Consider the following 14,575-nt stretch of genomic DNA (forward strand, 5'->3'; position numbering starts at 1 on the left):
CGACGCTGTTTCTCAAGTCACGTGTTCAGCGTCACTTGTATGTTCTGCTGTTGTTCAGCTCAGCACAGCTATTTCAGCAAGCCAGAGGTGAGTTTTGTGGTGATTTCTGCGTCCAGTGTGCGTGTCTCCATGTTTGTGGGAGAAGAGGAGGAAGTGGCCGGGTTCCTGCCTCACTCACACCTAACCCGCCTACCACCACATTCCACCACTATGTACTCATTCCCTCTGCTGTGTTGCCTGCTGTTTTCCGTGTGAATTCATTGCCAGAGCTGTGTATCCGAGTGCCCGAGGCCACTCGAAGCTACGTGGATCAGCATACCATGTAGATCACGATGCCACGTGGATCCCGACGCCACTTAGGGTGTGGATGAAGCCACGTGGATCTATGAGCCACGTGAATTACCAAGCCAGACGCCCCAGGCCACATGCTGTGGTCTGCTGCCTGCATCACATTGACGTCACTGATGCTGCTTCCTGACTTCATGACGTCACGATGTCTGCCTGACGTGACCTCGAGACGTCTGCTGACGTCACAGTGCTGCTGACGTCACCTCGCGACGTCACACCTTGTCATCACATGTCACATCAAGTGTTTCAGTAATTATGTCAGTAATGTCGAGAAGATTGAGAGAAGATATATGTCATGTGTTAATTAATTCCTCTCAGTGTTCTCACATGTTAATGTATGGCTTAGTGTCAATTTTGTGCACAGAAAAGCATCATTTGCTAGTTAAGCCAGGTTGTACCGCATGTACCGTGGGTGTGTGTAAAGTTTTCCCTATGTCCAGTGTGGTCTGCGGCCAGACTCCTGTGTACCTCCTTGTGTTGTCACCCAGTGTGACAAGCATGTTTGACAGCTGATATTAGTCAGCTCTGACCATATGAGCCCCTTGTGTTGCCACCCAGTGTGACCAGCACGTTTGACAGCTGATATTAGTCAGCCCTGAGCATATGATCCCCTTGTACAGAAAGCTCTTATGCTTGTCGCTCAAAGATGTTCTGCAGAATCGTACCTGTTACGATTCCCATCGAGATTTGTTTCACTTCACCTCCGGACCTTTAGAGTGCAGTTATATGTAGAGAAACAAGTCTGGGGATGCTTAGACTAACCTCTGCTATAACTCCAACTGCCGAGAGAATGACACTCGTCAAGCCGCAGTCAGCCCTGTCGGCAGGCGCTGTGTCAGCCTCCTGTCATAGCTTCAGTGAGCAGCCTGCACAAAGATGATGTCACTTTGACTGCTAACCTGCTCACTGCAGTATGGTGTATGATGTTATGACTCCCAGATCTCTCGCTGAGTCGTCTCTGCCACGACTCACCCCATGCTCACCGGCAGTAACAGCCCCAGCGACAGTACCAGTCGAGAAGTGTCCTCCTGAGTCGCTTGCCAGAAGTCCTGCCCAGTTGCAGAGATTTGACGACGCCTCACTCGAGGGCACCAGCATGTTGTGCCCCAGGTTGAGTGAAAACCTGCAGTGACTCTTCCGATGACTGCGTTACAGTTCGAGAGGAGACCGTACCCTGTTACGTCACAACTCAGCCGCAGCAATGTCTCCTGTGTTGCAGTATCTGTTCAGACGCAGGAAGGCGTGCAGTGATGCCCATCGATGCTCACTGCCTTTGACCACGTTGTTCAGCACACCCCACATGTTTTTTTCTTCCCTCCCTGTAGGAAGTTTTTTTTTTTTCCATGTCCATATGTATATATATGTATATATATATTCTGTGTTCTATGCCCTGTTCCTGCAAGAGACAGACCGAGTTTTTTTACCACCAGTATTGTCGCGTCGGGACGATGTGAGGTAGGTGGCCGAGCGAATGTAGACAGCCTGTACTGTCTGCACAGACAGCCTATGCTGTCTGCCAGCTTAGTTCATATTTTGTGGCACTCAGGTGCAGCCCTATCTAGGCCAGCCCAGGTCAGTGAGATGTTGGTCCAACTCGCTCTCACTCAGTGGCCTAGAAGCAGACAACAAGTCTACTCCCTCTCTTACTCGTGGGCATGGAACTCCCAGGCCGTGGGCACAAACACACAAGCCTGTGTACCCACCACGACTTTGCAAATAAAGTAAGAAGCCTCCGAAGACGTTTATCATTGAAAATCACTCCGCTGCAGCATCACTAAATAATCACGTAAACATAAGAGTTGACCACGAACCTTCACCTAGTAAGAGTTGACCACGAACCTTCACCTAGTAAGAGTTGACCACGAACCTTCACCTAGTAAGAGTTGAGCACGAACCTTCACCTAGTAAGAGTTGACCACAAACCTTCACCTAGTAAGAGTTGACCACGAACCTTCACCTAGTAAGAGTTGACCACGAACCTTCACCTAGTAAGAGTTGACCACGAACCTTCAGCTAGTAAGAGTTGACCACAAACCTTCACCTAGTAAGAGTTGACCACAAACTTTCACCTAGTAAGAGTTGACCATGAACCTTCTCCTAGTAAGAGTTGACCATGCACCTTCTCCTAGTAAGAGTTGACCACAAACCTTCACCTAGTAAGAGTTGACCACAAACATTCACCTAGTAAGAGTTGACCACAAACCTTCACCTAGTAAGAGTTGACCACAAACCTTCACCTAGTAAGAGTTGACCACAAACCTTCACCTAGTAAGAGTTGACCACGAACCTTCACCTAGTAAGAGTTGACCATGAACCTTCTCCTAGTAAGACTTGACCAAAAACCTTCACATAGTAAGAGTTGACCACGAACCTTCACCTATTAAGAGTTGACCACGAACCTTCACCTAGTAAGAGTTGACCACGAACCTTCACCTAGTAAGAGTTGACCATGAACCTTCGCCTAGTAAGAGTTGACCACGAACCGTCACCTAGTAAGAGTTGACCACAAACCTTCACCTAGTAAGAGTTGACCACGAACCGTCACCTAGTAAGAGTTCACCACGAACCCTCACCTAGTAAGAGTTGACCACGAACCGTCACCTAATAAGAGTTGACCACGAATCTTCACCTAGTAAGAGTTGACCACGAACCTTCACCTAGCAAGAGATGACCACGAACCGTCACTAGTAAGAGTTGACCACGAACCGTCACTACTAAGAGTTGACCAGGATTGAAAATTTAAAGCCGGTCTGATAAGTCATTCCTTACTTATGAATGAAAGCCTTGGAAGAAGTTAGAGGATGATAAGAGCAGTATAGCCTGCAGTGTGCCGGCACTGTAGCCTGCAGTGTGCCGGCACTGTATCCTGCAGTGTGCCGGCACTGTAGCCTGCAGGGTTCCGGTACTGTTGCCTGCAGTGCGCCGGCACTGTAGCCTGCAGTGTGCCGGCACTGTAGCCTGCAGTGTGCCGGTACTGTAGCGTGCAGTGTGCCGGCACTGTAGCCAGCAGTGTGCCGGCATTGTAGCCTGCAGTGTGCCCCTACTGTAGACTGCAGTGTGAAGGCACTGTAGCCTGCAGGGTGCCGGCACTGTAGCCTGCAGTATTCCGGCACTGTAGCCTGCAGTGTGCCGGCGCTGTAGCCTGCAGTGTGCCGGCACTGTAGCCTGCAGTGTGATGGCACTACAGCCTGCAGTGTGCCGGTACTGTAGCGTGCAGTGTGCCCCCACTGTAGCCTGCAGTGTGCCCCCACTGTAGCCTGCAGTGTGCCCCCACTGTAGCCTGCAGTGTGAAGGCACTGTAGCCTGCAGTGTGCCGGCACTGTAGCCTGCAGTGTACCGGCACTGTAGCCTGCAGTGTGCCGGAACTGTAGCCTGCAGTGTGCCCCCACTGTAGCCTGCAGTGTGCCCCCACTGTAGCTTGCAGTGTGAAGGCACTGTAGCCTGCAGTGTGCCTACATTGTAGCCTGCAGTGTGCCGGCACTGTAGCCAGCAGTGTGCCGGCACTGTAGCCTGCAGTGTAACGGCACTGTAGCCTGCAGTGTGCCGGTATTGTAGCGTGCAGTGTGCTGGCACTGCAACCTGCAGTGTGCCGGCACTGTAACCTGCAGTGTGAGGGCTCTGTAGCCTGCAGTGTGCCGGCACTGTAGCCTGCAGTGTTCCGGCACTGTAGCCTGCAGTTTTATAGCACTGTAGCCTGCAGTGTGCCCGCACTGTAGCCTGAAGTGTGCCGGCACTGTAGCCTGCAGTGTGCCGGCACTGTAGCCTGCAGTTTTATAGCACTGTAGCCTGCAGTGTGCCCGCACCGTAGCCTGAAGTGTGCCGGCACTGTAGCCTGCAGTATGTCGGCACTGTAGCCTGCAGTGTGCCGGCACTGTAGCCTGCAGTGTGGCGGCACTGTAGCCTGCAGTGTGAGGGCACTGTAGGCTGCAGTGTGCCCCCATTGTAGCCTGCAGTGTGCCCCCACTGTAGCCTGCAGTGTGCCCCATTGAAGCCTGCAGTGTGGCAGCACTGTAGCCTGCAGTGTGACGGCACTGCAGCCTGCAGTGTGCCGGTACTGTAGCGTGCAGTGTGCCGGCACTGTAGCGTGCAGTGTGCCGGCACTGTAGCCTGCAGTGTGCTCCCACTGTAGCCTGCAGTGTGAAGGAACTGTAGCCTACTGTGTGCCGGCACTGTAGCCTGCAGTGTGCCGGCACTGCAGCCTGCAGTGTTCCGGTACTGTAGCCTGCAGTGTGCCGGCACTGTAGCCTGCAGTGTGCCGGCACTGTAGCCTTCAGTGTGCCGGCACTGTAGCCTGCAGTGTGCCGGCACTGCAGCCTGCAGTGTTCCGGTACTGTAGCCTGCAGTGTGCCGGCAATGTAGCCTTCAGTGTGCCGGTACTGTAGCGTGCAGTGTGCCGGCACTGCAGCCTGCAGTGTGCCGGTACTGTAGCGTGCAGTGTGCCGGCACTGTAGCCTGCAGTGTGCCGGTACTGTAGCGTGCAGTGTGCCGGCACTGTAGCCTGCAGTGTGAAGGAACTGTAGCCTGCAGTGTGCCCCTACTGTAGACTGCAGTGTGAAGGCACTGTAGCCTGCAGGGTGCCGGCACTGTATCCTGCAGTATTCCGGCACTGTAGCCTGCAGTGTGCCGGCGCTGTAGCCTGCAGTGTGCCGGCACTGTAGCCTGCAGTGTGCCCCCACTGTAGCCTGCAGTGTGAAGGCACTGTAGCCTGCAGTGTGCCGGCACTGTAGCCTGCAGTGTATCGGCACTGTAGCCTGCAGTGTGCCGGCACTGTAGCCTGCAGTGTGCCCCCACTGTAGCCTGCAGTGTGCCCCCACTGTAGCTTGCAGTGTGAAGGCACTGTAGCCTGCAGTGTGCCTACATTGTAGCCTGCAGTGTGCCGGCACTGTAGCCAGCAGTGTGCCGGCACTGTAGCCTGCAGTGTAACGGCACTGTAACCTCCAGTGTGCCGGTATTGTAGCGTGCAGTGTGCTGGCACTGCAGCCTGCAGTGTGCCGGCACTGTAACCTGCAGTGTGAGGGCTCTGTAGCCTGCAGTGTGCCGGCACTGTAGTCTGCTGTGTGCCGGCACTGTAGCCTGCAGTGTGCCGACACTGTAGCCTGCAGTGTGCCGGCAGTGTAGCCTGCAGTGTTATAGCACTGTTGCCTGCAGTGTGCCCGCACTGTAGCCTGAAGTGTGCCGGCACTGTAGCCTGCAGTATGTCGGCACTGTAGCCTGCAGTGTGCCGGCACTGTAGCCTGCAGTGTGGCGGCACTGTAGCCTGCAGTGTGAGGGCACTGTAGGCTGCAGTGTGCCCCCACTGTAGCCTGCAGTGTGCCCCCACTGTAGCCTGCAGTGTGCCCCATTGAAGCCTGCAGTGTGGCAGCACTGTAGCCTGCAGTGTGACGGCACTGCAGCCTGCAGTGTGCCGGTACTGTAGCGTGCAGTGTGCCGGGACTGTAGCGTGCAGTGTGCCGGCACTGTAGCCTGCAGTGTGCCGGCACTGTATCCTGCAGTGTGGCGGCTTCAGCTGCCACACTGCAAATTAAGTGAATGATTATCAGGGTAATGTAGTCATAGGCTTTTAGTTTTATCCTACAGACGATTGTCTAGCGTTGTGGTTATCTGGGTAATGATTCTATTGACGACGACCTTACAAGCAGTAACTTAACACAAGTAACCCGCAAACAGAAGAGAGGAGCTTACGATGATGTTTCGGTCCTACTTGAACCATTTACAAAGTCACTTTGTAAATGGTCCAAGTCGAACCGAAATGTCGGGTTATTTGTGTAGTTTTCCAGTCACGGTATTGTGCCTTTTTGTTATATAATCAGTAACTAAGAAAACGGTGAATATGATATTTTTCTAAATAAGGTACAATGTGCCCGAAGTATATATATATTTACAATAGAGAAATTAAACTGAATAAAAAATTATCCCAGATGGATAAATAGGAGACTAAATTTACAGGCGCATCAAATAAGAAGTGGGCCACTCTGTGGGTCAACATGTTCACATTAAAAGAAAGGGAATGAAAAGGATAAAAAGGTGAAACCAAATATTGAGTCAAAGACAAATCTCAAAGTGTACAGGACAAAAACGAGGAAAAAATAGGCCACTTATTACTAGATCTGGACAACTTTCTAATAATCAGCGTAAATTACGGCCTCTTCAAGAGTTATTTGCTGTCTTCAAGGATGAAAATATTAATGATATTCTAGCAGTTAATAATTACAGAGGGTCTGAAGAAGATAAATTAACATTAGCGACAAGATCGTGGATAAAACAGATGAGTAACACCTAGTCATCTTTATTGGGGGAAGGTTTCACCAGTGCAAAAGTAATTATGAATACCTAGTCATCTTTATTGGGGGAAGGTTTCACCAGTGCAAAAGTAATTATGAATACCTAGCCATCTTTATTGGGGGAAGGTTTCACCAGTGCAAAAGTAATTATGAATACCTAGTCATCTTTATTGGGGGAAGGTTTCACCAGTGCAAAAGTAATTATGAATACGTCATAGAAACATGAGGATGGAAATATATATCTTAGAGCCAGAGGAAAGTTGCGTCAGTAGAAGACATCACATGTTGGCGGAGCCATTTAGTTTACCTGGAGTTTACCTGGAGAGAGTTCCGGGGGTCAACGCCCCCGCGGCCCGGTCTGTGACCAGGCCTCCTGGTGGATCAGAGCCTGATCAACCAGGCTGTTACTGCTGGCTGCACGCAAACCAACGTACGAGCCACAGCCCGGCTGGTCAGGAACCGACTTTAGGTGCTTGTCCAGTGCCAGCTTGAAGACTGCCAGGGGTCTGTTGGTAATCCCCCTTATGTATGCTGGGAGGCAGTTGAACAGTCTCGGGCCCCTGACACTTATTGTATGGTCTCTTAACGTGCTAGTGACACCCCTGCTTTTCATTGGGGGGATGGTGCATCGTCTGCCGAGTCTTTTGCTTTCGTAGTGAGTGATTTTCGTGTGCAAGTTCGATACTAGTCCCTCTAGGATTTTCCAGGTGTATATAATCATGTATCTATCCCGCCTGCGTTCCAGGGAATACAGGTTTAGGAACCTCAAGCGCTCCCAGTAATTGAGGTGTTTTATCTCCGTTATGCGCGCCGTGAAGGTTCTCTGTACATTTTCTAGGTCAGCAATTTCACCTGCCTTGAAAGGTGCTGTTAGTGTGCAGCAATATTCCAGCCTAGATAGAACAAGTGACCTGAAGAGTGTCATCATGGGCTTGGCCTCCCTAGTTTTGAAGGTTCTCATTATCCATCCTGTTATTTTTCTAGCAGATGCGATTGATACAATGTTATGGTCCTTGAAGGTGAGATCCTCCGACATGATCACTCCCAGGTCTTTGACGTTGGTGTTTCGCTCTATTTTGTGGCCAGAATTTGTTTTGTACTCTGATGAAGATTTAATTTTCTCGTGTTTACCATATCTGAGTAATTGAAATTTCTCATCGTTGAACTTCATATTGTTTTCTGCAGCCCACTGAAAGATTTGGTTGATGTCCGCCTGGAGCTTTGCAGTGTCTGCAATGGAAGACACTGTCATGCAGATTCGGGTGTCATCTGCAAAGGAAGACACGGTGCTGTGGCTGACATCCTTGTCTATGTCGGATGAGGATGAGGAACAAGATGGGAGCGAGTACTGTGCCTTGTGGAACAGAGCTTTTCACCGTAGCTGCCTCGGACTTTACTCTGTTGACTACTATTCTCTGTGTTCTGTTAGTGAGGAAATTATAGATCCATCGACCGACTTTTCCTGTTATTCCTTTAGCACCCATTTTGTGCGCTATTACGCCATGGTCACACTTGTCGAAGGCTTTTGCAAAGTCTGTATATAATACATCTGCATTCTTTTTAGTGGAGCAAGTCATAACCGTTGTGACTTGTATGTAATCGTTTTGTTACGATTTCGTGAGCCATGGTGTTAGAGGTATTTGTAAACAAAGCCTGGCTACTTCAACATTAGTTTGTTCACATTGCAAGCTCCTCCATAAATATGCTTATCTATGTTCATGTTATCATGGTGAGTGACAGACCTGCAAAGGCATTTCTTTGACATTTCCTTTTACCATTTACTTCACTCCTAATATTATTCCTAATGCAAGACACAGATATACCACTAATACTATTCGTTTCCCTTTAGGGCACTTTGTCTAACATATCAACTTATCATTACGGAGTAATTCACTGCTTGATGGAATCTATAAAAAAATGTGCTTCGGGAGCATCTTACCTGGTTTCTCTAATGAACATGTTGTTAGAGTCATTATGTGAGTCAAGTACAATCACTCATGCCATTAGTATGAAAAAAAATTCAGTTTGCAGTGTAAACACTGTTGTTAATTTATATAACTAACTCAGCATCGTTGTTAAAGTTCTTAACTAGGGAGGTAGTAACAAGAGCAGATGAAGTTCTGTTTAAGATCCATCAGTATATACATTTTGTGTATATAACAGTTAATTTATGACATATAATAAAACATTTAATAAGAGTTAAATTAAGCAGGATTTTTTTCTTGCGCAGTTAAAGTGATTTAAGGAAGGGATTACTATAGATAAACTTCGTGGAAGGGGCTTTCAGATATGTGATATCAGTTGAGATATTGGGAAGGTGGGTTGACAAGTGTGAATTATTTTAAGCAGGGATGATGTGTAAGGATAAGGAAGGTTGTACATGATGGAAGTTAGTGAGGAAGGTGTGAGCTGAATGGTTGGTGGTAGTGCTTTGTCAGAGGTGGGAAACTTTCCTTAATGTGAATCACAGCCATATAGATGGTCCACCCACTGAAGCCCATAATAATCTGATAGAGACCTGATGGTCTGTTCTTCCACACCATAGAAAGAAAAAATTACATTGACAAATATGATGGCAGGTTTCCCACTATATATGAAAGAAAAAGTATACCACACGGATGGTGACGGGGACTGAAATTGTAAGAGCCTCCTCTTACAATTTCAGTCCCCATGACCATACGTGTGGTACACAGGTTATACAGGGCTTTGTGGTATTGGGTTACCGAGGGATGAGAAGTCATTTTTGGGGAGTTGATTAAATGTGTTTGTGTGACCTTATGACTTACTGCCCCATTTTAAAATGGGCTTTTTGATAAGGCCTCTGTTATTAGTTTGTCATAATCTCCAGCTCTCTCAATTTGTGAAATTATGTTTTTATTACAGATTTTATTTACATGTTTAACAATCGTCAGGTTCCTTATATGCCATTCCTGCAATTATCTTTTTATATCGTCCATTATTTTTAAAAATTTAATCGTATATTCTAAACAGTGCTAAAGTGTGATTGTTGCTAATGAAGAATTGTTGGAGTGTTACTTTAATGGCTGCAGTAGTGTTGGAGGGGTAAGGTTCATAGTAATTACTGAGTTATTGGTGGAGGAGTGAGTGATTACATTGATGGTAACACTGAAGAAGAAGGGGGATGATAGTGATGGTTGCAGTTGTGTGTGTGTAAGAGTGGTAACAGTGGTAATATTTTTGGAGAAGGCAAGTTGGTAACAGTATTGGAAGAGTAAAATTTATTAATGATAATGAAATAAGTAGGAATTGAGGCAAGAGTAGTTTTGGAGAACTGAGAGTCGTAATACAAACAGTGGAAATACTCACTCCCAAATTTTACATCTAAGGGTTTTGTCAACCAGTTTAGCGAGCTCAACGAATTGACTATTTGTAAGTCTGGTGGAGTCTGGAACTTTGATCTCCTCCCTGACCTTGACTCCGCTGTGATCAAGGCTCTCCACGAAGTGACGCCAGCCTTCTTCTGTGAGTATGGCGCCGGGGAACTCCAGGGAATAGTACCTGTTGATGAAGACACACCTGTAGTTACCTGCTGCTCCCCTCCTTGTTAATGAAGACACCTGTAGGTACCTGCTGCTCACCTGCTTGTTAGTGGTGACGTTCTCTACATTTGTACATGTGCAGACAAGGCATAATGAAAGCTGGAATGTGAACCTCTGTGGTAGCATTCCCATACCTTACCTCTATGCCCCGAAGGTACTTATTATTATCTAAACTAAGCACTAAACCACCAGGGTTATACAGGGCTGTGAAAATACTTCAATCAATCAATCAAGTTTATTCTCTATAAAGATTACAATGCGGGACTTAAACATTATAGAATATTGGTTACAATTTGTGGTGTACATATTATAAAATACTAATTACAGAGAGAGCCACTATCACGCCTAGCATGACTAGGCATTTCGGGCAGACTAAGGTTAATTCAAACTCTATATTGGTACAGATTATGGAGCATGTTGATATTAAGGCTAGGTAGCTGGATTACAGTTCGTAAATTTAGCAATGTGAATGGTTTTGTCTAGGTATGATACCCAGTTTCTATTAAAGCTTCTGTATTGGAGTATCTCAGGCAAACCTATCACTAGTTTAAGATTCATTAGGTAATAGTTTTATTACGTATTTCTATTTTTACAGTCAATTGGGTGAGTGAAGTGTGAATTGTGGGGAATCACAGATATCGACAGTAGGTCTAGTTTGTTTTTTTGTGTTTACGATACAAGAGAATAGGCGGTTTTCATGTAGTTAGCTGACGGTGGGGTGTGTCAGGGAGACAAGATGTTTTCTAACGGAAGTTTTGAAAGTGATGGTTGTGTCTGCAGTTCTAGCATTTTCAAGTAAGGTGTTCCAGATTTTAGGTCCTTTTATGTACATTAAATTTTTAACATAAGAACATAAGAACGATGGAACACTGCAGAAGGCCTACTGGCCCATGCGAGGCAGGTCCAAGTCTCCTACCGGCTTAAGCCAATGCACCCAACCTAGTCAGGTCAGGTCACATTGACTTAAGGGAGGAACACGGCAACCGACCTGGTAGCACAAGCTATCAGGTCTAACTCACACCCACCCACATCTACTCATGTATTTATCCAACCTATTTTTGTATAGGTTTAGCCAAACACGGGGAATGTTAGAGGTTTTTGTGCCTGATATTATGCCTATCCTAGGTAGTAGGTTGGTAGACAGCAACCGCCCAGGGAGGTACTACCGTCCTGCCAAGTGAGTGTAAAACGGAAGCCTGTAATTATTTTACGTGATGGTAGGATTGCTGGTGTCTTTTTTTTCTGTCTCATACACATGCAAGATTTCAGGAACATCTTGCTACTTCTACTTACACTTAGGTCACACTACACATACATGTACAAGCATATATATACACACCCTTCTGGGTTTTCTTCTATTTTCTTTCAGGTTCTTGTTCTTGTTTATTTCCTCTTATCTACATGGGGAAGTGGAACAGAATTCTTCTTCCGTAAGCCATGCGTGTTGTAAGAGGCAACTAAAATGCCGGGATCAAGAGGCTAGTAACACCTTCTCCTGTATATATTACTAAATGTAAAAGGAGAAACTTTCGTTTTTCCTTTAGGGCCACCCCGCCTCGGTGGGATACGGCCGGTGTATTGAAAGAAAGATATGCCTATGGGTCCCGTCACAACTATCAAGAAAGTGTTTTAGTTTAGTGTTAATATTGGAATTTATGATTCTGTTAATGTAGGCTGCACAGTAGGAAGTGTGGATGCTTTGAATAATGAGTTTAGATCTTTGAAGAGGGGAGTGGGGTTGCCTGGGATTAGATTGCGTGATTATTCTTACTGCGACTTTTGTTGGGTTATTATTGGCTTTAGGTGTGTTGCTGCTGTCGAACCCCAAGCACAAATTGCATAGGTGAGGTAGGGATAGATGAGTGAATAGTATAGTGAGAGTAGGACAGATTGTGACAGTAACGTATCATGAAGAGGATCCCAACCGTTTTGGATACTTTTTTTATGTATTGGATATGGGTGCTGAATTTCAAGTTGCTGTCGAGGTGTAGGCCCAAGAATTTGCCCTCATTATGTTTGGCAATAAAAGTGTTATCGATCTTAATGTTCTGTTGCGCAACACTTGCTCTGTTACCAAACATAATATAGAAGGTTTTGTCATTGTTTAGTGTAAGTTTATTGGTTGTTATCCAAGTAGATATTTTGAGCAGTTCCTCGTTAACAACAGTGTTGAGGGTGGCAAGATTTGGGTGGGAGATGACATAAGTCGTGTTGTCAGCAAAGAGAATGGGTTTCAGGTGTTGTGATACGTTGGGATGATTATTGATATATAAGAGGAAGATTATTATTATTTTTTATAATCAAAAAGAAGCGCTAATATAAGATGAAGAGCAAGGGACCAAGGACACTTCTCTGTGGTACTCCAGTATCAAGAGGCCGTGTTGATGAGGTTGTGTCTTTAATGGTGACATACTGATATCTATTAGTAAGGTAGGATTTGAAATATGCAAGTGCATAGCCTCTTATACCATAATGGTCAAATTTGTGGAGTAGGATGTCGTGATCTACTGTGTCAAAAGCTTTTCTTAGTCCAATAAAAAAATCCTAATGGATATTCCTTATTTTTACAATTGTATCGTTTGTGCTTTTATTTTTTTCTGAAGCTAAATTGGCAGGAGTTGAGTATGTTTTGTTCTGTTATAAACTAACATAATCTCTTGTGCACGAGTTTCTCGAAGATTTTGGATAACAATGATAAGTTTGAAATTGACCTATAGTTGTTTACATCTGTGGGTTCACCACCTTTTTTGTGTAAATAGTTGTAATGGTGGTACTAATAATAGGCTGACACTATATATCATGTTGGTGCAATAAAGCTACCCAACCCTCTGATCAAACTGGTCAAATGTGAATATTTTGTTTTGGTGAAAGGCTTCCGAAATTAATATTACAACTACTATTATTATTGTCGCTAGTACTGCTGTGGTTATTGTGATTATAATTGTTATTACTACCACTATTATTTAACTTGATATTGTAAATTATTTCCACCCTTTTCTCTCTGCAACTGTAAATACGGTCAGAGAATAATTAATATATACAGGGCAACATCTGTAAATAATTTACTAACATTCGTATTACTGTAAAAGTTGTAAATTAACTAAAAAAATTAATTAAAGTATGACCATTCTAGCTTAGTGATGTTCCATTGCCAGTGGTTCCAATATTATTATAAACAAAATAAAGCGCTAAACCTACTAGGGTCATAGAGCACTGCAGAGCACGAGGTTTTGCTGGATCAAAGAGCAGCAAGAATGGAGAGGAGAACAGAAGTAGGGATATAAATGGGCTGTGAGGAGTCCGAAAGGAAGTATCATCAAAATTTGTATAGTAAATCAACTGCTGTCAAAAACTCAACGAGGGAGTCTAGGTTAAGCATGGGTCCGTCATCAAGGAGGGAAGATAAAGTCAGGGCGTTAGAGCGGCGAAGACTTCGGAGGTAAGTTTACAATGCTCACTGATAGACCAGAGAGTCCATGAGAATATGGCAAACCGAAACTGGAACCTGACAATTCTCACTGAGTGGATAACGGTGCCTCTCCATGAGATACCCGTGAGTAAGACGAGTGTGTCCGATGCAAAGACGAGAGAGTGTAGTCTCCCAACCTCAGTATCGATGACAAGATGTACAGAAATAAATAACAAAAAGGCACAATACCGTGACTGGAACAATACACAAATAACCTGCACATAAAAGAGAGAAGCTTACGACGACGTTTCGGTCCGACTTGGACCATTGACAAAGTCACACTAATAGAGGTGGAGCAGGACGGCTATATATAGGCAGGAAGAGGTGGTAGTAGTAGTAGTAGTAGTACAAGAATTGTATATAATACCGACAGGATGAAATTAAGACACATGCACAACACCCGGGCATTCCCATCGTAGACGTTTCGCCATCCAGCCAGCCACTGGATGGCGAAACGTCCACAACAAAGACAACCAGACGCCGCACATGTGTCTTAATTTCAACAGTAGTTGTAGTAGAAGAAGAAGAGGTAGTAGTAGTGGTAGCGGAAGAAGTGGGAAATAAGGAAGACGAGCCAGTCAAATACAAAGGAAGGGGAGCACTGCAAGAGAGCAGTCAACTTCGGCAACTTCCACTAGTGAGAGGGGCTGGATTTGAGAGGGACCTCTCAACATCTGAGTTCTTACCTCTCCTACGTCTCACCTCTTGGCGCTATAAAAGCTCCATCCTGTCACTTCTTCTCCATATTGTTTCATACTATGGAACAATGCTCTTCTCCAGACTGAGGGACTGACCACCTCAAAACTTTAAGGGTGATGGACTGATTACATCGTCTTCAAGTATCTTCTGCTTATATCAACCTTTCCTGTACTTGACTGAAGAAGCCTACTGTGTAGGCGAAACGTTTCACAATAAAG

General features: G+C 45.7%; 1 protein-coding gene across 1 annotated transcript in view; it reads right to left on the reverse strand.

Moving 5' to 3' along the window:
• LOC128703132 (uncharacterized) overlaps positions 1 to 14,575 on the reverse strand; it is a 77,814-nt gene that overhangs the window by 6,790 nt on the left and 56,449 nt on the right. The window contains exon 5 of the mRNA XM_053797685.2: positions 9,957 to 10,148. Coding sequence (XP_053653660.2) covers positions 9,957 to 10,148 — 192 coding nt within the window. The remainder of the gene's footprint in view (positions 1 to 9,956; positions 10,149 to 14,575) is intronic.

Source organism: Cherax quadricarinatus, chromosome 85 (genome assembly GCF_038502225.1).
Source record: "Cherax quadricarinatus isolate ZL_2023a chromosome 85, ASM3850222v1, whole genome shotgun sequence".
NCBI lineage: Eukaryota > Metazoa > Arthropoda > Malacostraca > Decapoda > Parastacidae > Cherax > Cherax quadricarinatus.